We start from the raw sequence: 26,272 nt of genomic DNA, 5'->3' as shown, positions 1-26,272 counted from the left end.
CAAATAGAAGACTTACAGTTGTGATGTATTTACTTTCTATCACTTTCTACAATATAAAATGAAGAAACAAATAAACTGAAACATCTAGACATACTGTAACATTTCTGGGTTAGAAATGAAAGCTTACAGTTTTAGATTTTGTGCTGCCAATAGAGCATGTTAGGTCTGCCATCTTCACAACATGAGCAAAACATACAAAGCGGCTTCTCCTTTTAGCTTTAACAAACTTCTTCTGATAATAATGTGCAATGAAGATATTACAGTAGTTGAGCAAAGAAATGAAATACAAGACTGGAAGTATAAATAAAGACAGAAAATAAGACAGGAGAAGGATTACTGACAGTATGCAGCTGTAAAACAGTTCCCTGTGATAGTAAAGGTGCATTGATGACTAGCGCAAAGTGCTGTTTGATCAAGTGGCTGTATTTGTGCTTTGGACTGAGAAAAATAAAGTTTTAACAAGGTTAAAATGTCCACTTCTGAAAAAATTGATAATAAAAAAAACCTGACTTTTATCAGAATGAGACTGCAAAAAAACAAAAGAAAAAATTGACTTGCCAAAATTCGCAGCCCCAAATGCAGCAGACTGAGTGAAAATGAGTTTCCCCACCTGGGTATTGTTTCCATTTGTGCTGACTGGAGCTGGAGCCGATGAGGGGTTAGGGTTTGTACCCTTTCCTGTTAAAGGCCAAACCCAGAAGTTAGTGGATGTGAGTGGGTTTTGTAAAAGGACCTTTAAAGCAAAACTATATGTAGCATGCTATCTATCTATCTATCTATCTATCTATCTATCTATCTATCTATCTATCTATCTATCTATCTATCTATCTATCTATCTATCTATATATATATATATATATATATATAGATAGCCTATATATTTGTGATCACCAACATTTGATTACTATCTGTAATAATACAGCATGTATTTAGTCACTAAACAGACATGTAAGTAGTTCCCACCTAACAGAAGCAGCAGAGGTGATTTCAACAATGTCAGTCAGGCTGCATCTTATCATGGTTGAGTCTGCTCCAGGGTATTAATGTTGTAAATGCTGTCAGAGCCTGTCATGGCTGAGTAGGATATTGCAGTTGAGTAACTGTTAAAGTTGCATTAGAAATCATAAAAGTATAAAAACTCCAGTAGACAAGTGAGTTGTAACAGTCTAACAGCAGATACAACACAGGGCCTGATAAATCTCAAGGGAATTCTGTTAAAATTCTGTCAAAATTTATTTAGTGAAAGAGGCTGATTCAGGTGGAAATCAAGTCACTTGTCCACATTGTTGATCCTGATGAGCTATAATCTTATACAGTTATAAAGTTGCTGCAGATGCCCAACTGTGGAATGATTGACATTAATTTGGCTGCTTTTCCTGAACCCTGGCTAGCCTCAGGCAGACTAGTGGCACTATTCCTCCGTGAATCAGTCAACCACAGCAAACACAAGAGAAAGATACAACTATAGATTTTATTTTTCTATTCTTAAGAGTGGTCTCATGGTTTTTCAACTCAATGGAGAAGTGAGCACTGTTCAACTTTTAACCAGACTGAATAAAACTCAGCTCAATAATTGCTTTCCTGTGAAAAAAAAGGTCAGCGAGACCTCAGTAAACCAGTTCAAATGTTATTTTTAAAACAAAATTTCTGATGCATTTTTTAATTTTGTCAGTTGGCCCTCTGTCATCCCCTGAATGACGGCTTTTGTATTTCTAAACTTATGCTCACTGTCACAAAGAAAATTACATTAAATATGGTGGAAATTTTATAGACGGTCCTGGTGTTGTAATCACAGCGGATACCAAACTCCAAATTTATGGGGTTGTGCTGACTTTATTCAACAAATAAGGCACAGAAAGACAGAAAATTGTCAACAGCAGTTCGAAATTGCAGTCTGACACATCGAGCCTTTCCCTGCTGGTCTGCGACTGCTCTCTGAGGCACACACTGCACGGAGATAAAATAAATGAAAACATTTATTTTTCTAAATCTATGGGGCACTTCTGCTCAAATCATTTCCATTTTCCCAATCAGTGTTTCTCTAAAACAGAAAATCAATCCCATTTTACTAAATATAGAAAAAAATGTCAAAATGTCAGTGATATTTATGGGGAATCTTACCTTTTTTTCACAAGCTGGAGTTTCAAACATCTCTCTAATATTATGTTAACAGAATAGTAACCCCATTCTATGAAGACATCACGTTAAAGTTCACGTGGAAGAGGGATGCTACTGTACATCCATGTCCTTTTGGGGGGAAATCAGGATCACACAAGAAAGAAAATGAAGTACAACAACGGAAAAAAAGGTGGGCAGGAACAGGATCAGCGTACTGTATATAGAGTGATAGGAGCTAAATGTGAGTGAAAGAGAAAGTTGGGACCAGGGGAGTGGGAGAGTGTCACGTGTACGCCAGAAAAAGCACAGAGCTGCAGTGGGGAAGTCTCTGGATGCAGCAGCAGCAGCAGCAATAAGTCAGACTCCTCAGTCCCTCAGTTCGCCCGTGCTCCTTCCACATGTATTTTCTGTAGCAACCATACTTTGACACCTGTCCACCCACACACTTTACCTAACCTCTTTCAGCCTTTGCTCTGTCTCCCCACCTCTGTGTTGAGAACTGCACACCTCGTGCCAACTGCTAGCACAAATCTCATGCTCACTCAGCTGGTAATACTATAAAATGAATATTTTCCCATAGATTTTGATGCTTTTGAATTGTTTTATCTCTGCATACATATTTGTGGTCAGCATGACCTAAACAGAGTTTTTTTTGTTTTTTTTTAACATGAAAAGTCTGTTGTTAACATCTGAAAGCCATTACTCAGACTCATTTCAGCTTATTCATTGCTGGAGTTTTATTGGCGCCCTGTGGCACAGTAGAGGGCACAGTCATCGTTTAATGTGCCATCTTGTTTTTTCTGATTTAAAGCAGGTGATGGCAGAAAGGCTAACTCCTCTCTGTGTCCCTCTTGCTCTCACCACTACTCCTCCTCAGATGAAAAAAGCTGGAAAGATGCCTGGGACTTTTTTCACATTTTAAAGGTTGGGATGACATCCAGAAAAAAGAGCTGGAGTCCTAATATGGGCCTTACAATATTATGCAAGTGTATGACTGCAACAGAAGCACAATAAAATGGAAGAAAAAAAGTACAGGAAGCCCACGTACAAGGACACGTGTTGGCAACAAACAACCCCTATTATTAAAGATCTGTTCTTAGTGGAAATTTCTGAGGTCAAACTCTTTAGCCACACTGTAAATTCTGAATGGGTATCTAATGCATGTCTGTTCTCTGCTACTGAAATTAGTAGTGACTGTGAAGTATCCTCAGGGTGAAAATACTCTCTAATAGTCCAGCTCCTGGGTAAGGGCACTATGACTCCCTACCAGCTCATATGTCACTATAAAAAACAGCAATGTTACTTTTTCCACCAAAAGTAATGTGTTTAAATGGGTTTTTAAAAGAGGCTTACACCTAATAGAGGAAGAAGATAGAAATTGACTTGATTTCCCCCTGAATCAGCCTCTTTCACTAAACACATTTTGACATTTCACATGCAGAAAGATAACAGAATACCCTTGAGCTTTTTCAGGCCCAGTGTTCTATGTGCTGTTAGACTGTTACGACTCACTTGTCTACTGGAGTTTTTATATTTTTATGATTTCTAATGCAACATTAACACTTACTGTTGCCAGTTGTTGCTTGTGTACCCTTCGTACTCTGGGGGCTACAGTGTATTCCAGAACCAACCTCCCGAGGGACAAGCCTGTAACTACAACAACATGAAGGTATGCTGCTATTACACTGTATCCTACCGGCTGTGTTGGATCACAGTTTCTGATAATCACGAATGTGAGATAACTAAACTAATTTGTTATTTTTGACTGGACTATTGACATCAGACCCACAAGGACGGGTAGAGAATAAGCTGCTAGCTGTCTTGCACTCATGTAAAATCAATATAGTCTGTTTTATCTAGCAAATTGTTGCTGTCCGCTTCAGAGCGTCTGCGTGACACAGTAAGGTTGGTAACTGTGTGTTTCTTTAAAGAAACAGGAAACTGTGCACGCTCTTGTAGCCCCGAGCACAGCTTCATCAGTAAAAGCTAATGTGCGTACCCTGGTGTGTTCTCATTGATGTAAATTGGAGCCACAGCAGATAAATATGCACAACTTCAGCAGAAATCATGACATGGAACTGAATGCCAATCAAGAGTTTTCTACTATGCTCAAAAGACATGATATTGTGTGTTAGCAGATTTTTTGACCCCCATAAAAAGAGTTCTGACATTCAGCGTAACTTTGCAATATTGGTTTTACCGGGGGAAAAGAATACTTTAAAAATGCATTTTGCTTTTATTCAAATGTTTAAAATGGCTAGCATAACCCCTTCATTAATCTAGTGCAGTAACATATCATAAACATGGACACATACTTTACATAATGAGAAATAGAGTAAAATCAGATACAGAACAAGCTCTTCATGTTTTATCCTTCAGTTATAACTGCAGTTCTAATATACATGAGCCGCCTAAAATCAATTTGTTGATCACCAGATTTTCCCTTAGTTGACTTGGTGACATCAACTTTGACTCTTACATGGCTGTTTTGGAGAGTCTTCTGTTTTAATGTCAAAACAATTAATTTCTTGAACAATAGAATTTCAATGAGAATAAATGCAGTCCCCAAAGGAAAGTCCAGATGCATTTTTTCCAAACACAGACAAATGGCAATTTGTCACAATTGTCACAAAACTTGCGTTTAGGGATATGACCTTTATTTCCTTTTTCTTCATGTATATGATTATTAAAATTAATTACATATTAAAACATTTTCTACTTTTAGAAGGGAACCAAGTCCATAATTATTGTTTGGAGAGATGGTAGTGGAATAATACACAACTTTCATCTTTTTATACCTTCCTTCGTTCTATTTTTCACTTCAATTTTGTTGTTCTTGGTTTAGGCATTAAGAACCACTTGGTTAGGGTTAGGAGAACATCAAAACTTGCCTTAGTTTAAAAAAGTAGACACCCAAAATGTCACAAAGTGAACTACATGTATGAAATCTCCATTTTCTAGGTTGCCAGGGTGACATCTGGTAGCAACACAAAACATGGTGCAGGCCAGTAAGAAATCTCCAAGTTCAATGCAACAACCAGATACAGAATAACATACTGTATGTGTGTGGACCAGTTACAATCTTATGATCTTTTAATATCTCAAACTTTTATTACCTCTCTTTTTTTTCTCAGAATAAGTCATTTACAGTGGAACCACTAACCAACATTCCTAAATGTATTCAAGTAGTTCTGTTGCAGAAACCTAGTCAGGTATTTAAGTTGACTAAATCTAATTAACTAAACTGATGCCTAAATGTACCCACAATATAAGTACAACTGAAACTGAAAAGGAAAGGGTAAACTCGGCGGTGAAAAAATAGACCAATGTAAACAATTATGCTAAGCTAGTCTTCAGCTCGGGTCTCTTGATCCAAAGTCCTCTGACTTTCCATCACCCCCCTTCCAGGCCTCATATAAGGGCCTTGTCCTCTGGTCCAAAATAAACACAACAGAAGGACACTGGATCATTTACTGTCAGGATGGAATACAGTATTTCCTAGACTAGAGGCCAAGGTCTTTATTTATTTCTACAATTTTGGCTACCAGGCTTGCATGAGAGGCAGGTCTTTATTTTCCTCGTCGTTAACGGTGTGACTTATTTTTTCTATTTTTCTGCAATGCCTTGATTGACCATCTAAAAAGCTAAGCTGAAACGGGGCAAGTGAACACTTGCGCCTCGTTTTGCTATACCTGTTCATTTGTGAGTCAATGGGAAGTCCACTGATTCTCATGGAAACTGATAATCACCTGTAAAAAAGGCTTACAAACTATAAGTTGGACAAGCTGTGACTACACACTACTTTTTGCATTGCTGTGCACCAAATTAAAATGACTTCTGTCATTAATTAGACAGAAACACTCTAGTTCTCACCAGGCCATTTATTATAAAAGATATCAATGCATACCATATATAACAGCTTATGAGACAGATGCTGTGGTTATGGATGAATGAATCAAATGGCCCCTTTGATAAATAATTAATGCAGCAAAACAGCATGGTTATTCCATTGAACTGATCAGATGAAATAGTATATTCTGAAAGTTTTCGTTTTTGATGAGCACATTGTAATGACTGATGAGCTTTCTTTTTTCCTCCCTCCCTCCCTGCCCAGACGGTATAGGGAGCTATTTGTTTGTGTCAACCCCGCCCCCGGCCATTATAAGAGAACCGGGGTTTAATTGCATCCTGATTTTTATTTGAGGAATTTACATAAGCCTCATAAGCAAAACACAACCCCCTCATTGTGTTCCTCCCTTTAAGACGCTTTATAAAAGCATCAGCTGAATGAATAAATGTAAAAGATATTTTTCCTGATAAGTAACTAATATTTCGAAACACTACATGGACTACAAGTTTGGAATAGCTCTATAATGGCAGGGTTTATCATATAAAAGCATTGCTGCACATCTGAAAGGACATGTGTGTGCTGCTGTGAGAACAGGCAGGTGATGAAGTTTCGGGTCGAAAACTTGTTGCTGCAATACATTATGAGAGAACTACGATCATCAGCTTTTCTCCAAGTGATGTTGGCCGCTTGCCTACAAAGAAATAATCAGCCCATATTACATCACTTCTAGATGGGATCTCACACTAAACCACCCACGTGACGATCCCATAAAAGTGGTAGCAGAGGGAGCGTGGGTAGTTCTACATTGGACATAAATTTGGCTGCCAGCCTGTTGTCAACCATCTCATTAGCTCTCCACAGGGATCCTCAGATGAAGATGTGATCAACTTATCAAGACGTCTTGTGTCATACATGAAATGACTACTCAATTATCTTCTTGTTTCATGCAGAAACGATTGCAGATGAATCTCTACTTAACAGCTATAGACAAGTGTGAGTAGAGCTGTCAGTGCTGTTCTTCATAAATCCCCCTGTGTAACCCTAACCTTCACATTAAGATTATATCATACTGCTGCTACTAACTCAAACCAGGACATCATCTCGAATCAATATAAACACATTTGCTGATGGCAAAGATAAGCTGTAATAACTCTGACTCGCATGAGACTATCATTAAAGGGCTTTTTGAAGTGGAGAGGAACACTAAGAAACCTGTCTCTGTGAAGTGTGTATTGGCACAAGTTCCAGACTTGTGTACAGGAATTATTCAATGTGCTGTGAAGGCAACGCTTGTGGTAAGCTCACAGTCCTCTGCATCATGCGTAGCTCTCCTCATCTGTGCGTGGAGAGAGCAGGCTGGAGCACAGCACTTACATAACCTATTTAAAATATATCCCGGTCACATGCAACATTCAGCTCTACAGATAGATATCCTACTGTCGCTTGAGCTTCTCTGGCAGCTGTTCAGACATTAGACATTGTATAACACACACACAAACAGACAGAAAGTCAAAAGAGATTTGACAGTGATTCGCTGCCAGACATTCGCAACTGCTTGCATGTGAACTGTCTGTGTGGAAAATGGTCAAGGAGCTTTCTCTCTGGATGAAGCACATGTGACTGAGTGAAGTTTCATCAGGAAAAAGCGCAAAGGGAGAGGGGAGGGTATGTAACAGGGTGCCGGAAGTCCAACCCTTTAAAGCCACAAAAATACAACCAATATCACTTCTCCACTCACAGCATAACCTCGAAAACCAACTCTAAATACGATTGGCTGTACATACAACAGGCACTCCCCCCCCCACACACATTGCTGCAGCAGCGTGCCCACACCGCATGCAGTCACATTTCTGCAGTGTGGGTGGGGTTAACTTGAAGAACTAGCATTTACTTTAACAGAATGACATATCTGGAGGAGTGAGCTCGTGACATGTGGAGGCTTAGGAAGAGTTTCTGGGTCCAGACATGCCAAAATTAAGATCCAATCAACACGGATGTCTTTTTTTCTGTCATGAGGAACATCTATGAATATCATCATGCAAAAGCATTCGGTGTGCGCTTAACACTTACAGTATGTGATTGAAGTTACAAAGCTGTTTTTCAACTAGAGGTTTTAATCTTTTTTGGAGGCAGACATACTCGATTTCTCTCAAAAGATAGGAGGTGCCTGGAAGCAGCTGGTCACATTCTTTGCAAATGTTAAAGAAAAAAACTTATGTAATCCTGTTATTACAAGGCTATGAATTGATGCAAGGATGAAATATGCTATAACAACAATTGTGTCTCGCCTACAAGTGTCTTCATGGTCTGATCCACGTTGTTATGGCTCACATGTTTGTGTTTACATTGTGTTTCCTTCAGTGGCTTTATCCGCCTTTAACATAGCTATGAACATTCTTCTTCTCCCTGAGAGTAAAGCCTGTGCCTCAATGACAGAGATGTGCAGTCATAATATGAACATGGCTGTAGAAAGCCTGCCTAACGGTATCCCAATTTAGAGACACATTGCATACACATTGCACACACATACACACGTCACCCAAAGTCCATGTCAGGGAGCAGGAGAGCATATGGCCCAAAGCCAGGGTACACTGAGCTGAGTCATATGCACATCTCATTGCAGGGGACAGCTGCCTGTAAGATAAGTCACAAACAAACATGCTCCTCTTCCAGTTGCACCCAAACACTCTCACATAATAGCCTGTATCTGCTTGCAGCACACTTGCGTGGGTAAGGACTCTCACTATGCAGTTTAAAGAGAAGCACAGCCAGTGAAGGCCATCAGCAAATGTTGCACATGCAAGTAAATGCTTTCTTTTTATGTTAAGCAATTGCAAAACATACATCATGCAGGCAGAAAATAAGCAAAAGATTTTGCAATACTGTAAACTGCACTCACATGTCTTAATCTGAAAAAGCCTCATGACTTCCAAACTTATTCCAGAACATAGGGTGAAGTATGGCCCTGATGTTTCACTGCCCACACGTGCAGCATTTTCTAAAATCAGGGGTTAGATAAGGACAGACGTTCAGTTTATGCCCTGTAATAAAGTGGATATGAGTCTCAGATTGAGATTTTTTTTTTTATTTTATGAATGAGAGCAGGAGACATTCCGTCTCCGTGGGATACAGACTCAGCCTGCCTCTTTGACAAATTGAAAATCGCAGCGCCAGTTTGTGTCGTGTGACTCATCTCGGATTCTGACAGGAGAACACACAGATAAAGGAGCTGCTTTTGTGAGGAGCCGGCAAATTGTTGCTGTTGTTCTTTATGCAAATGGCAAATTGAAGAACTGCTAAATGGAGCAGGATTATTGTTAATACTTAAACTTTCCCGGAGATCACACGAAAGATTTATTGACGCATGCAGGACAATATGTCGTTAAAGCAGAAAAACACTTCCAGCAAAGGAAGATTGAGTGACTGTCACATATTTAAATGCAATCATTCATCTGCATGTAAGGCTGTGTGTGTATAATTAAAATGCCCTTTTGATCCTAAAGCAAACGTAGACGTCTGTTTCCCGAGCTTTGAAGTCGATGTGATGTATTTCACAGTGACATGGAAGGCTTGAAGACAACAAGGGGAAATGAGAGCTTGCTGGGAAGCTGTAGGAAGCCCTCTGTCGTCACCAAGTCTGGGGTCAACGGAGGATCTGAGCCTGGGGAGCAGAACGTTGGGAGACTGTTTATAGGATGTTTAAAAGATTGCTGCGGCTTACAGGACAATTAGAATTCAACATGAGTGGCTCACTGTGCCAGCAGCTGTGTCATCTCGACCAGCTTTATAGGTGCTCTGGTGTGTGTGGAGTGTATTTTTCACAGCAGGATATGATTAAAGGCACAGCAGTGCAGAGTAAAATCTCTGTTTGGATTCATGGCAGCTGGTGCCCTTGTCCTGCTTGCGCCCTGTTTTGACAGGAGTACATAAAACAAAAGTATTCACATATGCTCCCCTATGATCACTTGGCCACAAATTGCTCTTTGAATCTAATTACCATGGTACAATCTCATTACAGAAAGTACAGAAGACAGTCCAAGAAGTCATTTGATGTGTTTTAAGACAGACAGATTTGCAGCTGGTTGTTACAACTGTCTGGGTAGCAGCGTCCTTGGCTCTGTAAACATTTAGCAGAGCTTTTTCATGTGTGGCCTGTTATCGCTGGAGGTAGAAGGGGAAGAGATGTGGCGTTTTAAATCCTGTTCGTTCTCAATGTCAATTGGCAGAGACGAGCAGAAGAGGCTGGTTGTGCGTTTGGAGTAAGTCTCTCTTGAGTGCACGTGATCTTGTTTGGTGTGAGAGGGTTTGTGACTCACGGGCTCCAGCTCCAGCTCAAGACTCTCGTCTGGCTTCCGACAGTGTTCTTCCTAATCCTACCTTCTCAAGCAAACGGGGTCCTGTGAGACATAAATAACATCACTATGCAAAAAAAAAAAAACAATCTTAAAAATGCATGTTGAACATACTTTGAATGTCAATTGCATATTCGATAACAGCCAGTCCTGTTCGACCTAGATGTGATGTTTTAAGCTTTGAAAGAAGCGCAATATTGTAATTACTCTGATTGTGTCACGTTTTATGTTTTGACATTCTTGTTTTCTGGTTCTTTGTTATGTTTTCAGGTTCTGGTCATGTTTTTCCCCCTGTCACTTAATCTCTAGTCACCTGTTTTCTGTTCTACAGCTGCACGCCATCACCAATCACCTCCCCACAGTATATAGCTTCCTGGTTACCATCAATCATGGCAAAATCCTCACATTCCATTCCACGCTCATGCCAAAAGCTAAGTCTGGTTTTGCCTCATAGTAATGTTATTTAATCAAAGTCATAGTCATGTTATTTATCCATAGTCTTGTTTTTCATAGTCTGGTTATTTATCCATAATTTTGTTTTTGTTAACATTTGGTATTTTTGAAACCGGCTCCTATGTCCTATGTCCTATGTTCTTACCTTTTTGCCTTTGGAAATAAACCTTTTGAGTTTTTTTTTTAGAAGTCTGTATCTGGGTCCTGCCTTCTACGCACCACAGTCCTGACAGACTGTAATTAATCTCATTCTATCAATTTATCTTCAAAACTGAAATTTATACTATACCAAGGCTGAAACATTGTGAGATTTTCATGCTATGTCAACCTTTATGGAAAATGTCAATAAGCGTTGTCTCAAGGAATACAACTTTGATAGCATAACAAGTGATGCTGTGTCTTATTACAAGGCTTTTTTTGTTTATACCACACGCTGTGAAAGAATAACACCACACCCTGAAATTACATCCTAATCTCAACTGGTTCACATGTCATTTAATGGCACAAAAAAGACACGCAGAGAGTTTCAAATGCCTAAAAAATGACACACAATATGTGCCTGAAGTGGTGTGCCAAGTTAAAACCTTGTTTTTCAGAATTTTAAGTTAGTCATTATTAGAAATATTAGTTTTGAAAACTAAAATCATAAAAACAGAAGTTTTCAGTTTTATTTTCTGAACAAATACTTGACCATCAGTGAAACTCGAAACCATTGTTAATCTAATAGTGTGTGGCACAAGTTCAGAAGCGTGACAGGTTGTCAAGGAATAAGTGCACAATGAGGTGAGACTCTTATCTGGTTTTTGGCTGTTTTTTTTTTTCTCTCTCAATAAAGCTGATAAGAAAATGTACTCAGTTTGATCATCATCAATTTTCATACCTCAGTAAAGGCTACGGTGCAACAACCTATGTCTGTAAGCTGCTAAGTAACTCCACATTTACTGCACATGTTTTTGTAGGACAAGCCTGCTCCAACACACTTTGGAGGGAAATATAGCTGACATTTTTCCCAACTAGTTAATAGTTCAGCTAGACGCTCAATTACAAAACTGCTTTATACATTATGATGTACTACTGCTACTGAATAACCTGCCAAAATCCGTTCTTTGCTTTGTCCAACTGTAACATTACAGCTAACGTTCCTCAACACCCATAATCTAATTAAAGGATCATGTGTCAGTCTAACAGAACATTATTCATAGGGAAACCTTAAGTAACCTTCATTTTATCTTCTCCACTTCCCGGAACGACCAGAATACAAAACTTTCACTGGCAATTGTGCATTTTTACTTACAGCTACGACACTTTATTTTATGTATAAGTAGAATATTCTTTATATCACTGGTTAAAACTAAATTAATGAAGTTTAGCCTGCTTCATTGTCCTTGAGCAAACCGACAGCAATTCCTGAAAGTGCTGACGGCGCTTTTACCAGGTCAGCTCACTTTACCGACATGCCTCGAGTCAGGCATCATCATCCAGATAATAATGAGAAAGAATGCCTGTAGACTGACCAGAGCCAGCCCTGGCTTGACTTTTCGCCCAGCTGCCGAAGTGAAACCGATCCGCGTGTCCACGTGTTTGTGTCATTTCCATGTCATTTGCATATGTAAACCGGCCTCGCCTATTGCTCCGCGGCTGCACCGAGCGAAGAAGACGATTTGTCAGTCGGCGCCATTCGAGGAGCAAATGGGAGAGCCGGGCCCAGCTAATCCCGCCCTCCCAGACACGTTGCCTTGGGAGAAGCTACACGGGCCGATCACTGGCTGTGGTTTCTGCCTCATCGCTCACACGCCGCACGTCCAGCACATCAGCTGCTCTCTGCTCGACAGTCCTGCCGGATTTACCGCTGAACAAAGGGAGAGTACGACCAGCCGCCGCATCCTGGGAAGGTAGGCGCCCCCCACACATCCAACCGCTCTGATAAACATCACGGTGTGTGTCTTTAAACTACGTCTTGGTGTAGAGATGTAACACTTAGATTATTTTATTTTTTACATATCATCCAGAGGAATTTGGCACACGCGTAATTATGAAAAAACAAGCAAACAAACTATTATTTACGCTGATATTTGTGCTGAGGATTCAGTGTAAGTTAAGGCCAGACTTCATGCTGTCCGCGTTTCAGTTTCTGGCTTTATATAATCTAACAGTACATGCTGCCAAATTTACTATGACCGATAAGGAAGTCTATTGTGTCTCTTACCCAACTGATCTGATTCAGTCGGGTGGATCAGATCATTCACTCTTTTTTTCGTGCTGGAAGATAAGATGTTTGAGCTCCAGGTGGCAGAAATATTCTTTTATATTCAAAGCTTCATGGTGTTAAATGATGAGCATCTTCTGTTTAGGCACCACACCTACACAGGTAGATCTGAGGCATAGATTAAAGCTATCTTGTATTTTACACGTGTTCTTTGACACGATTTTTATATAAATGTTTTTATATAAAAAAAAAACAGTCTTCAAGAAGCTTTTCAGTGATCTACAGCAGGGATATGGATTTTTATATGACTAGAGGAGTGTAACGCTATGAGGTGTTGTGTCGTGTTCAAAGGCCCAGGGCAAAGGGAGCTCTGGACAAGCCTGCCATGTGTAGGCTGTTTTATTACAGGAGTAAATCAAATCCATGGTAAAAACAAGCCAAGGAACTGACTGGGTGGTAAATCATTTTAGCTGTATTAAATACATGTGATTTTTTATATAAAGAGAAAATATGATTGGTTGCTTTTCTGTGGTTTTCTAAAGCTTTTTCATCTTGTAGAATACACAAGACTCTCAGCTCATCATGGGGAGAAATGAGATGCATTTTTTATGTAAAGCTGTGTTATATAATAGAGAGTTTGGTAATGGAGGTTTCAAACAGACAATACATCATCTCAAATTCAGATAAAAGGTTCTTTGTGACGTTGTTAATGTGATGTCTAAAGTGTCTAAAGATTGATATTAAAACTGTTTTCAGATTTATAATTCTGGGCTTGTGTTGGGTTCTGTAAGTGTGTAAATCTCTGCTCCACCCTCCACTTTAACAATAAGATCACAAGGTGGCCATCCTGAAACAAAGAATCACGAAGCAGTTACCTCTTCTACCCTCAAATTTCACAGGAAACCAAAGACGAGCCAGACGTTAACTATTCAAAGACCAAAATTAATCCCTATTCTGAAACCGCTGTTCTCACTTCCTTTCTGCACTAATCACGGAGGAAACATGTTGAAGCTCCCACAAGGCATAAAGCATCCGTGAAGAAGTGAAGTTTTTATTCACCAGCCTTTCCTCGATCATAAACAAGCTTTGCTAATCGTTTTTTTTTTTTTGATGGGAGGTCTGCAGTCCACTAAGGCGCTGGCTGTCAGGCCCCTGCCCCTTCTGAATAACAAGCTGACAGTGCTTATGAATGAATAAGGTGGTAGATGGGTGTGGGGCCCAGCTGATAGAGTAGCCAGAGTAAGGAAAACCATACAGGCTGGCATCCGTTAATCATAAAAATATATTTGGGTTAAACCGGGGAGAATTTGGACGGATGAAGATCTGTACCCTGTACTATCATTTGGTGTTTGCCTTTGATGGTGGTTCGTCTGTGTTTACTGGCTCAGGTGTTGCATCTGCAAAACAAACAGGTCACTGTGGTCTCAACAACTGTGGTCTGTCTGCTCAGAGTGCTTTGGTGTCTCTCGGTCTTTATTAACGTCTGCTCGCTTTGAGAAGCCATGTTTTTTTGTTTTTTTTTAATATTTTATTTCTTTTTAGACAAACCTGCAGTGTTTGTGTAAGGACACTCCAGTAGGTTATTTTAGCTTGAGGGTCCATGAAGTTATATTTTCAGCCTCTGTTTTCCCATCTTCATGACTTTTTTTATTTCGTTGCACTAAAGTGACTCTTTCTCCATCAGGTCAGTGATGATCAGTGTTGGTTAGAGCCTGCAGCTGAGGATGTCTGCTACAGATTCGGACAACTCCATTGACTGGCTTGCTAGTGACAATGAGGAAAATGAGAGCGAACAAGAGTTTGACCATGATACAAAGCATGGCCATACAGAGGCTTCTTCATCCCCCAGTGCCCCTCCGCACCTGGGTCTGTCTGACAACAGCTGCCGTCGGAGCGACGAGTTGAAGGAGGGCAACAGTAACTGGAGTGAGGTCAGGGAGGTCTCAGGCCGGGGATCTCCTGGCTGCATGGAAAAATGGGACAGAGGCACCACCACTGGACTGTGTAAAACACAGCAAGGAGAAAAACTGAATGACAAAAACACTCAGCAACCACTGAAGAGACCTCACAGCTCTGCAGGGGAGCAGTGCAAAGAACGGCAGCTCGTTTCCAATGCTTCTGAGAAAGACCGAATTTTTAGCAGCAAGGTGAGCACCTCTGTGACTCGTATTTGTTTCTCACTGGAGGTGGTTGACAGAAGTGTCAGCAAAACTAAGACATGCCCTATTACCCAGATTGACTCACCCGCTGTTTTACTGAAATTTCTAGTAAAGTTGATCCTCCTCTGTATCTATTGAAGGAGTATCTGTTATGAGTCATTTAATCATAAGTCAAACATAGCCAGACAGTTATCTGAGTCTGCTGATCAATATTAAAAGGAACAGCAGTCTAAGTTGGTTTGATATGAGCACTGCAAAAGGTTTTTGAGCTTGTTTTATCACCTGCCTACAAATCAATTTTTATCATTTCCAGTGCATGGAGCTACAATGCTACATTCATCCACTGTCATCAATCCTGAACGGCCTTCGCTCAGGGAGATACAAGGAAAGTAAGTCAACCATTTCATAAGTTCTCTGTTTTCTCTGTGTCTTCTCTCCAGGCTGAAATATTCTAAACAAAGATGTCATCATCTTAGGGCTTTTGCACATCCTGTCCTTTCTAACCTTTATTTGACCCCTGATGCCACCACATTTCGCTCTTGAAAGCTCTTTTTGTTCCAGCTGTGAGCTAAATTCCAAACCAGTTTGTTTTTGGTCAAAAGTTTTACAAGAAATGTAGAAATGAGTGTGTGAGCAACTGGCTTGATCAGTTTGTTGAAAATGGGTATAAAATGACTACGTCTCTTCCTGCTCCCATCACTCTCTAAGACAAAAACTACGGAGTGACCAGACTGTGTGAGTCTTTATGGAATATATGTCCCTGAGATTTGGAGTGAGATGTTTGGAACATGCATTGTTGAAGTACTATTAAGTGACCACAATTATTGTGAGCGTGTGTCTTTTGTGATAGAGTTCATTTTGGGTTAGGTTCACTCAGCAGCTACTCTATTTTAAGAAATAAAGAAAACATTTTGAAGTATTACATTATACCTAGTAAGAGCAAGAAATGTCACAGTTCAGACTTCCTTGTAAACTTGGCAGAGGTGAGTGGGAACATACTGTACCACACTCTCCAGTCAAGCAGCTGCTGTTTGTGTGCTGTCAGTTGGGCATTATAAGAGCCTCTGGAAGATACCACCACGTCCAGACAAGCTCAGAAACTGCTTAGTTTGGGATCTTGGTTGAACCTAAACCTTGTGTGACCCAATGCTTCCTGGCCACAGAAGCAGGGAGTCTGTTCCATCACACAAACATTTCACACAACCCATCTGCTGCACAGACTCAGCCCTGCTGTCGACACAGTTCACGAGACTAATGCCGCAGCTTTCTTCTTTTCCAGGACTCAGCAGTTTCCAGGAGAGTGTGGCCATGGACAGGATTCAAAGGATCATGGGTGTCCTGCAGAACCCCTTCATGGGGTAAGTTTGACCCACATACAGCTCTACATTTGCATCTTTAGTACTTCCCACTATGCATGTGTATGTTTTTGTAGTTATGCTTCATCCAGCTAAAAAAAAATAGTGTTGCTGAAATGAGGTTTGAAACCTGGATCAAAATCTCAAGTGAAACACATCCGCCAGCATAGAAATCTTGTTTCCTGTCTAAGTGGTCTCCATTATGTCTCTGACACATGGCTCACAGCAGGTTGCTGCTACCCCCACACATTCAGGATAAATTTACTGCAGAGATGGCTGGGTCGCACTTTAGCCGGGTATCTTGTTAAAAATGTATCAGGCTCCACTGTGGGAGAAGCACACTTGTGTCTGCTTGATTAGCTCTCCACCACCCAGACAGTGTAATGGACTATGATATCATCCCTTTAAAGGAGAGTCTTAGTCCCTGTAATACGATAATCTTAAAATGTGTTGATGTTTCGAATTACGAAATGGAGAATAGCTGCTGTTCTTAGGTGCTTTAATATCTGATTTAGCGCACTAGATAACCTTTTTTTTTGGACAATCGTTTCTCCAATATATCAGAGAATTAATCTAAAATCTTTTAATAGCCCCAAAATATGTCAGACTCTACCATTTAAAAGTGGAGAGTTTTCTGAAAAGGTATGAATATCCATATGTCTGAAATTAAAGCAGCATTCCTAATGTCTGTATGGGGTGCAGCGCTGGTCTTGCATGGCCACGCTGCGGGGCTTTGCATCAAGGTATACTGCTGTGTTTGGCACAGGCTAATTGGAGCCTTCTCCCACCAGCTGCTGCCTTCAAATGGGAGACAAAGAGTGGGTGTGGCAGCCTCCCACAGACAGTCGGGGCTGAGACTGGAAGGTGGACTAAACCCCTCCCTCCGTCGCCCCCATGTGCCTGCTCTGTGTTGCCAGCTGGCAGCCCCTGCAGCAACACAATGGTAGATAGGATCAAAGTGACTTTTTTAGCAGTCACTGTTGCAGATAATCTTTCACATGAATTTTACATGCTCCGAATGGAATATAGCAAGAAGGTCCTGATCATATGACACAGGCTAATCCCTACACACCATCTGTTTTTTTTTTTTTTTCCGTTTTGTTTTGGGTACATGAACGGGACTCAGAATGTCTCCTCGTCCTACAACATCTTTCAGTTTATTTCCACAATGACGTGGTTGGGCACCTTTGTGGCTTTACAGTTTATATTTAGACATGAGCGGAGCTATTATACGTCAAGCCACGTGTGAGCTCAAAACATGTGAGAAATGTACTCAAGACAACCTCCCCCACACGCACACAGACACGCACACAGACACACAAATGGAGTGCAGGCTTGCTGAGTGTTCACTCACTGTTTGAGATCAGATATTTCCTGTGTGCACTTGATGGAGAGATAACATTTCCATGAAGAGGTTGGCAAGATTGTTGATAGATTAGTCAGATTCATGTATGATGGCACAAGTAAACACTCTTTTTTTTTTTTTACTTATTTTCTCAGGGGGAAATACATTGATATCATACTTAAAATGGAGGAAATGCTGAAGAGCTGGTTCCCTAATGTAAAGCTCCAAGACCAAGTCACTGTCACCCAGACGGAAGATGCCGTTGCAAGCAAGAGGCTTAAGGTAAAGTTGTAAAAAAGCAGTGCTGTTGTGTAAGAGCTCTTCGGTTAGACATGGGCTGCTGCCAAGAACATATGGTGACGACGCGGTGAAAGAGTGACTGAAACACCCATTATTATTTAATCACTGGCCTGGGACAAGGAAAGAAGGATTAAAAGCTATTTTTACTGAGGTATTACTGCAGTCTCAGGTTCACTAAGAACAATGACAGAGGAGAAAAGGTAATTTTGGAGTAGTGTCCCTCCTGGGATAAGAAAGGTCAAAATACTTTGGAACATTCCGTTGCATGTAATTGGTGTGGATTTATTTCAGAGACTAATCCTGATAGACCCTCACATAAACGGGAGTAGCGTGTTCCGTTTGTGTTTCCGTCACCATAAACATGCCGTTTTACCAATTGAATTAAATCAGTCTTTTTTAAGAATGATTTTATGTTAAAATGAACTGATATGTCATTAATGATGTGGTTCCCTCATAGTGACAGAGGCACCGAGAGTTATCGCTCACTTCGAAGAACATTTTAGCTTCTTTCAGCTAACTGTTTTGATTCAGACAATCTTGTAACCTGGAATAAATGACCCTGCTGTAAATTATATGGTCAGATTCTGAACAGCAGGCAGATACAATCAACAACAAGCTTTGCAGTAGTGTGCTTCAGTTAGCATTTCGCTGCTACAGAGTGACACATTTCCCTTGAGGATTTTTTGATAGCGAAACAAATCTAAAAGAAAGACAACTGTAGAAACGCAACCTTAAATTAATGCTAATGTTGCTACGTGTTTATTTGTAATAAGGTAACTTAACTATTTACAAGGCAATGATAGAAGTGTGTTGCATTTTGAAGTTGCTGCATTGCTCCCCTTAAAAAAATATATTAGATATATTATATTGTTGTGTTCTTTTTTAATGATTTCTGTTAAAGCTAGTAAGTAGTCCCGAAAGAGCATTCAGTCTACGTATACCATGGATTGTATTTAAAAGAGGATTTAGACAGTAGTGCTGTTACATCCACATTGCTTGTTGTAATTTTAAAGTATCGCGTTTTGCATTTAGCCTTTGCTAAATTCTTGTTTTTGACGAGAGAGCTGTAATAATGCTAACTGGAGTTGAGACTCATGACATGACATTGGATGTTGAGTACTTGTGAACTCTGAGCTAAGCACAAGAGAGGTCATTCATATGGACATAAGTCAGGAACACAGTAAACACACAACTCAACAATCATCTAATGTTAGTGTTGCATAGTAATAAAAAATATAGGAATATTGAGTGGTGGCCAATTAGAACAGAACGACACTGACCGCATGCAGCTTCTTTTGTGGCGCTTTCAGCTCACATTACTCAAAGGAAGAGTTACTTTTAAGTTACATTAAAACTGGACACCTTTTTAAAAAAAAAAAAAAAAAAAAAAAAAAAAGTTCAACATTTCTTTAAGGAAAAAGAGGAGTATTAGATCACCCTCAAGGGTCTGTTAGTCTTCTCAACCTGAGAACATAAATATGAATGGAAATCTGTTTTTAGAGACGCTAATATACAGTGAATATAGGGCCACTGTGCTCCACCAAACTGCTTTCATAACCCATAACCAATCACATTCATCTTCACACCAAAGAAAGAGGCCAAAAATTCTGAATGATATGATCACAAACACTGAAATACAAAAATGAAGAATCTTTTCTTATGCAGAGGTGAACCCAGTCAGATGGACTGACATGTTATGCACTTGCTCCAGATGATGCACTTTCCTTGCAGAAACAAGATTAATTGTACATTACAGTAAGCAGGGTTATTACAGCGTACCCATTGATGAAAAGGAGGTCAAATATAATGGGGGAAAACACCAGAAGAATAGATCAAGAAAAACAACCCAAAGAAAAAGAAAAAATTATATTTTTTATTAATAAAAAAGTATGTTTTTTGGGGGTTTTTTTAAAAGAAAAAACATACTTATTACAATTCCTCAATATACAGAAAACCTATATATAATAATATGTACTGCCAGCTCATCCAACGAATTTAGATACAATACTAGTACTTAATTATGGAGCAGCAGTTGACTCACCAGAGGGAGTGAACGTAGGATGTAACATTATATGGCCAGTGGAAAATTTTGTTGTTGATCTTGTGCTTTGTTTTGATAATTTCTTGAATGGGAGTCTATAGGAGCCTGCGAATTCTTGATGCCATCTTTTAGCAACTGTCAGTGTTATTACATTTTATAGCTTCTATTGTATAACATAGCTTCACTTGCCAGAAAAGCAAAATTCAACTTTTGCACAGTCTCCAATTAATCTTGACGGCTGTGGTCACATGTCTGGATATAGTCTCATTTGTGTATACATTTCTTTTTCTTTTAGGCTGCTTTTGGTAACTGACACAGTAAATGAGAGAAGCAGCAAACTAAGCAGACTTGATTGATGGAACTGATAAACTGCTAAACAACCAAAACTGAGCTGGCTTTCCATCTTTTTCTACAGTTAATGACCACCACTGCAGCAGTGAACCCTGTGACCGTCAGTGATCCCACAGCCAGCACCAAGGCCCTGAGAGTCACAGACCTGACTCCTGCTGGAGCGTATTCCGCCAACAACCTGAAGTGGCTCCACACGTCACCCATATGCTCCCCCACTGCAGAGCAGGCCCAGGCTGGTCCCAGGCACCTGCTGTCACCCAGAGACAGAGACCTTACGCAGGACAGTGCAGTGTCCTCCAGCACAGACAGCCACTCTCAGACAGACTCTGTGCCCAGAGGACCTCCGCCAGGCAAAATCAACGCACCCTGCCTAGAGAGGCTCCTCAAGTCAACAGATAGCATCATCACACGCAAGGGGACGGGGGGTTTGATGGGCAGCAGCTGGTCCTAGTCCAAAAAGAGGGTTCGGTGTCCAGATGTTAGTGGCGCACAGCCCAGCCTCGCCTTGCCTACCCTGCTGGGAGCCAGTCATTTCGCTTAGCTCATTCCAGCCTTCAGGAGAGATGGGAGCCTTCAAAAGGGATGTCACAGATTCCTCTTTAACATGGAACAAGTGTGGACGAATATGTTGTACTCTCTGTGTTCTCTTTTGTTGTCCTTTTTTTTTTTTTTTTTTTCATTTGCACTCTTGAATTGCGTGTGTGAGAGTTGGAAGGATAGATTTCACATGCCCTGATAACCGGAGCGAGTATTGTACACGACTGAATTGCTCCAACTGGCTTGTAGGTGTAATAAAAAACATCTGTGAAACTGCCATTTGCCTAAAAGGGAGAAAATTGCAGGGGAAGTTTGAGCTTGTAGGAAGGAATTTCAGAGATGTCACAAAAAGTGGGTGAAAAGTGATGTTGCCCCCGCCGCCCTCCCCTTCCACCCCATGACTCCATTCTTAAGTTTATTGATGTGACTGTTACTCATTTCTATTCTTTATTGATAAGTCTTTTGGTACAACTGTTCTACCTCAGTGAGCACCACGTCATGGTTAGTGAGTAGGAATGTGAACACTATGCTCAAAGTCTGGACCCCTCACCAGATCTGCAGTGAGCCAAACAACCTCCGACAGCGAGGTGTACAGTACAAACAGAGGATGCTCTCTCCATGGGGATGTTCTTGCGGCCTGACTGGTGCCATTGTAAAGAATGTCAACTGCAGATTTGTTTTCTGAGTCTCCCAGTGGAAGGCAAACAGTGCCTGTAACGTCAAGCTGTGCCTGTAAGCCGGTTTAATGAAAAGAGAGAATCCTTTGGAGTACCTGCTCCTCTGTGGGATGTACAATCAGGAATTTTCACTCTCCTGCCATTTTCCTGTATTGAGTAAATTATTCAGATTTGCCAACTACATTCTGTGGTGGAGTAGAACAATTACTATTTTATTTTGCCACAGAACTGGACAGTGTGTTAGACCAGCAGAGAGGGACATGGTATTTGTCTGTGTAAATCTTACTGAAAGGTTGTTCATTTACCCTGAAAAGTGGCCTTTATAGTGTGAAATTTTATACATTCAAAATAAATGTGGTTATATTTGTTTGATGCAAAACTGTTTGAGGTTATTTTTTTTATTGTGAATTTTCTTGACATAGACCAGCAGATCAGTAGCTGCAGACAGTCAGTGAAGCTTGTATGGATATTATTTATTAATTCACCATCAACCCAAAAAGGTTGTTTTAGGTTATAAGAGACAAGAGGTCTGTGTCGACAGAAGGAACCTGTGAAATAATCAATTTTCTCACCTGTGATCTAAACCGGCACATTGTGCATCAAGGTATTTCAAATAAAGGGTGCTGTCTGATTTATATCGCAGCTGGACCAATTACAGGGTGGCTCGACGGGGAACATTCAAAGGGAGCTTACTTCCTGAGGGAATGATAAGATTTATTGATTCAGAGACAGGGTGTCATTTTCAGTAATTCAGTTCTGCTGTGCAAAGTGAAATTTCTGCCATTACAGGAGAACAATCGAATGTACCAGCCGAGTATCACTTCGCATTTCTCAGAAACTGTTACCCACTGTCTGCTCTCACATGTCTGTGGACAGCCTAGCAGCAAAGGAAAAAAATACTGACATAAATACCTCATTTGCAAGATGTTTTAGTGATCAACATTGAATTGTTCCAAGCACACAATTCAGCTATTACGTTATACAAGTTGGTGCAGAAAACAGTTTTGGAGGCAGTTCAGCCAGCTTCTTTGATTCTGTCTGGACTAAAAATGTTATTTTCAACCCCTGCTTCCTGGAACTGTACACTGAGCTTGACCTCTGAAAATAAAACTATACCTTCACGGGCAATACGGAAATTTTTATTACTGCCAACTGCAATTGTAAAAAGAAATGTGTAACAACTCCAAATTTAAAGCTGACTACTGCCATCTGCAGGTGAGCATCCACACGTCCTGAGCTCGTCCTTGATTTAAAGATGCATCTTCGAAAACTGCGGAAATAGGTTTGCCGTTCGAGTCATTTTCATTTGTTAAACTCTTTGTTTAAATTTGAGTATTTTGTGAAGCCAACTCCAACTCTAAGTTTCACCCAGCAGATCCACTCTCCCACATCTCAGCTTGAGTCAGTAGAAACATTTTCACTGAGGGTGAAAAATGTTGTATATGTATATATGGTGAATATGTACATATACATATATATATATATATATATATATATATATATATACTTTTTTATTTGATTTGTTTGGATTACAGTCACATGTCTCTATTCAGACTTGAGCTGAGTCAATAACCCAAAGTGTATTGTTTCAGCAATGCTGTCCCAGATCCCATCTCTAAGGGCAAGACTAATGGTTGTGCACGTGCACGGATGACCTGACGCATCCATGTCTGACTGACGACAGCTGGCACCGATTGCCTTGACGGAAAACGGAAGTTGTCATGAATGATAGGAAGAGCTGCATCAACAAAAAGGGTACATTTCTCATAGAGCTTGGCCCAACCACATTGTGCAACAAGGTTGCCAGAGCATGTGCTGGCATTGGCACAGAAAACAAATTAGAAGGAATATCAAAGTTTTTTTTTTTTTTTTTTTAAAGAAAGAAACAGAGGCAGAGAAAGGAAGCGCAGATTAAAATGTTTTATTTGTGGGCACTATCACAAAAATGTCAGGTCATGAGGGTCTACAGCAGCATGGTTTAAAACTATGTTTCTTGAGGGGTTTTGATAAAACAAAGTATTTTATTGGTGGTTTGTGGGACTAAAAAGGGCAATGCATCAGAGGACAAAAATGAGCAACCTTATAAATTATGATTAAATTCCTTTTATCCAGTTGCATTTACCTAAGTGGCACCAGGATTTACATTATTGTAAAAATCCTATTTCTTTCCATTTTAAAGCTTAATAGAGGTTGTGCTTCAGAAAAGTAATTGATGCATGAGTTTGTTTTTTCCAGGCTACAGTTTGTGGGAAAAACCCCAAAGACTAATCATTATCGGATAGATGAAATGAGAGCCTTTCGTTAAAAGCATTCAAAGGCAGGGGAAGAGATAGAAAGAGAGGGTGATAGGTCCAGAGTTCCAGGTGCAAAAAGAGAAAACATAAACATAAATAGGGCTTAATTTTCCCTAGTTTCTCTTTTACCAATAATTGGGCTTTGTTTGAGTGTGAAATGACAGGAAGGTTAGCTGAAATCGCAGCTAATAGGGTGATACTTCACTCTGCTGTAGTTATTTATACGTACTGTACTGCAGAATGAGGCAGATGAAGTCACTCCCCAGAAGCTAACAACCCAATTAAAAATATGAGTCAGAGGTGTACTGTTCAGCACTTCGTCCCATAAAAAAAAGGTCCAATTGGTACATAAGTGCACCTTTTCTGCTGCACTCTTAAACTGTCTTCCTCAGCCTGTAAAGTACAAGTTAAATCTGCTTTACTGAAACTATTATATCAATTTTTTCACCATGGGTCACTTTTTTAATGCTGTCATTTCAAAAGGCAACCAGGACCCCACAGTCATCATCACAGATGAATAATTACTCGTACACAAAAAAGGAAAATGCCATTGGTACGTTGTCAAAAGGACATTAGCTGCTCTGTTATTAAATCCATTCATCCATCTATTTTCTATGCCCACTTAATCCAGTTCAGGGTTGCAAGGGGCGCACACTCTGGACAGGTCGCCAGTACATCACAAAGACAAACAACATTTGGATATGTGGATTCACAAAATACAACTGAAAAAGAAGGTTTCCTCTGTAATCCATAGGCTGTTAGGTCAGCAGGAGGTGTATGAGAAAGATCAGTGTGAACATTCTGCAACTTTCCATGAGACTGTCACACCTTTTAATTCCGTCCCTGCAAAGCTAGGAATGGGCTCATTATGTTATTATAAGCTGCGAGTGATTCATTCACACTCTTGAGAGATAATGGTCTCATCTGTCACAGAACTAGGCACCTTTAATTAAGAGACCTGTGAACCGAAAATATCCCCCCCTCAATTATCAGAGCAGCAGGTTGTACAAATGATGAAACAGCTACAACAATCCATACAGTAGCTGGTTCTTACACTGAAGGTTTTCCATTTGCCAATCAACACCTGGTTTGAAACATTGGAAAGGGCTTGTCAGTCTTTGCCTGAATCACTACGGAAATGGTTAGTGCTTCAAAGGGAGGCTGCTCAATTTGTCTTTTATTGCACTGTGAATATTCTGGTCTCCAAAACCAAAAGACTATGAAGTACTTTTCACCGATTCAGGCAGGAGGGCCATCTGCAATTCAGTATAGTGCGATTGATTTTGCCTCCTCCGATAGGTTATCCACAGCCCTTTTAGGAGAAGGAACAATCTTCAAAGAGCACCTCTACCTTTCTGCGTGGGCTTTACTCTTTAGAAACCAGGTTCTCCATTTTTTTTTAAAACAGCAAATGTCACATGATGACTGGTGGGTGCACAGGAAACTACATGAATGAGGTGAAAATGATTTTCACAACATAAAAGGTAAATCATACACAAGCAGATGCCAAGGAGGCTAGAGGTGATACATGCTTTACAATGCTGGCTCACAGCAGAAATGACGAGGGTCATAAATTAATCTGAGATGTAATTGATGCATGAATGATAGCTGTTCCACAGCAGCTAGTTTAAGTAATGGATCAAATTCAGAGATATTCAACTTATCATTTACTTTTTTCAAATGTGGCTGAATCTCACTGATTCAGCTTCACCGCTCTGTACCTGACATGAGCCCTGTTTTCCATGGATTCATTTGTCTGCAGTTTGTCAGGATGTGAACCATCAGATCCTTATCCTAATCCTGTGAGCAAGGCTTCATCAAGCTCTGACATCATCACATCACAGTACAAGTTATAATCATCTCTACTTAGACTTTGTTACAATCTTTTTGTTGTGGTCATTTCTCTCCTCTCACTCGTCTCAGTCACTAATTACCTGATCAGTCTCATCTGTTCTTCTCTGTATTTCAACAGATCTACCAGACCAGATTGTCTGCAGTTCTGACCTCAGTTAGCAACTCTCCAGCACTCTTTACCTGATTCCTGACTTCCTACTATTGTTTCTGTTCTGGGTCTAGTTCTGGGCCTAGTTCCAGATCTGTCACTCCCACAAGTGAGTTCTCTACATTCCAACTTTTACTTAGTTTGAATTCTGACAAATCCAACTCTCTGTTTAGACTCTGCTGGGATTATCCATCTCACCAACTCCTTGTTACTCATGCTGGCCACGATTGGA

The 26,272-nt window shown here is 40.3% G+C and overlaps 1 protein-coding gene across 1 annotated transcript; it reads left to right on the top strand.

Moving 5' to 3' along the window:
* Positions 1–12,508: 12,508 nt before the first annotated feature.
* Positions 12,509–22,123, top strand: LOC140307135 (uncharacterized). Its single transcript, XM_072385898.1, has 6 exons — positions 12,509–12,665; positions 14,664–15,126; positions 15,452–15,527; positions 16,418–16,496; positions 17,994–18,120; positions 20,595–22,123. Exons 2-6 carry the CDS (start codon positions 14,704–14,706, stop codon positions 20,979–20,981), a joined length of 1,092 nt encoding a protein of 363 aa, XP_072241999.1. The 5' UTR covers positions 12,509–12,665; positions 14,664–14,703; the 3' UTR covers positions 20,982–22,123.
* The last annotated feature ends 4,149 nt before the right edge of the window (positions 22,124–26,272 follow it).

This window comes from Leuresthes tenuis, unplaced genomic scaffold (assembly GCF_036924035.1).
Source record: "Leuresthes tenuis unplaced genomic scaffold, fLeuTen1.0.hap1 SCAF_5, whole genome shotgun sequence".
NCBI lineage: Eukaryota > Metazoa > Chordata > Actinopteri > Atheriniformes > Atherinopsidae > Leuresthes > Leuresthes tenuis.
Note: the sequence above shows the minus strand (reverse complement) of the source record. Positions and strands in the feature narration are given on the sequence as shown.

What these genes read in the sequence shown, in the direction of transcription:
- LOC140307135 (XM_072385898.1), top strand. Translation starts at nt 14,704, where the DNA reads ATGTCTGCTACAGATTCGGACAACTCCATTGACTGGCTTGCTAGTGAC. An exon ending in ACCGAATTTTTAGCAGCAAG is followed by an intron (nt 15,127 to 15,451) that starts GTGAGCACCTCT and finishes TATCATTTCCAG; the next exon opens with TGCATGGAGCTACAATGCTA. An exon ending in CTGCAGAACCCCTTCATGGG is followed by an intron (nt 16,497 to 17,993) that starts GTAAGTTTGACC and finishes TTATTTTCTCAG; the next exon opens with GGGGAAATACATTGATATCA.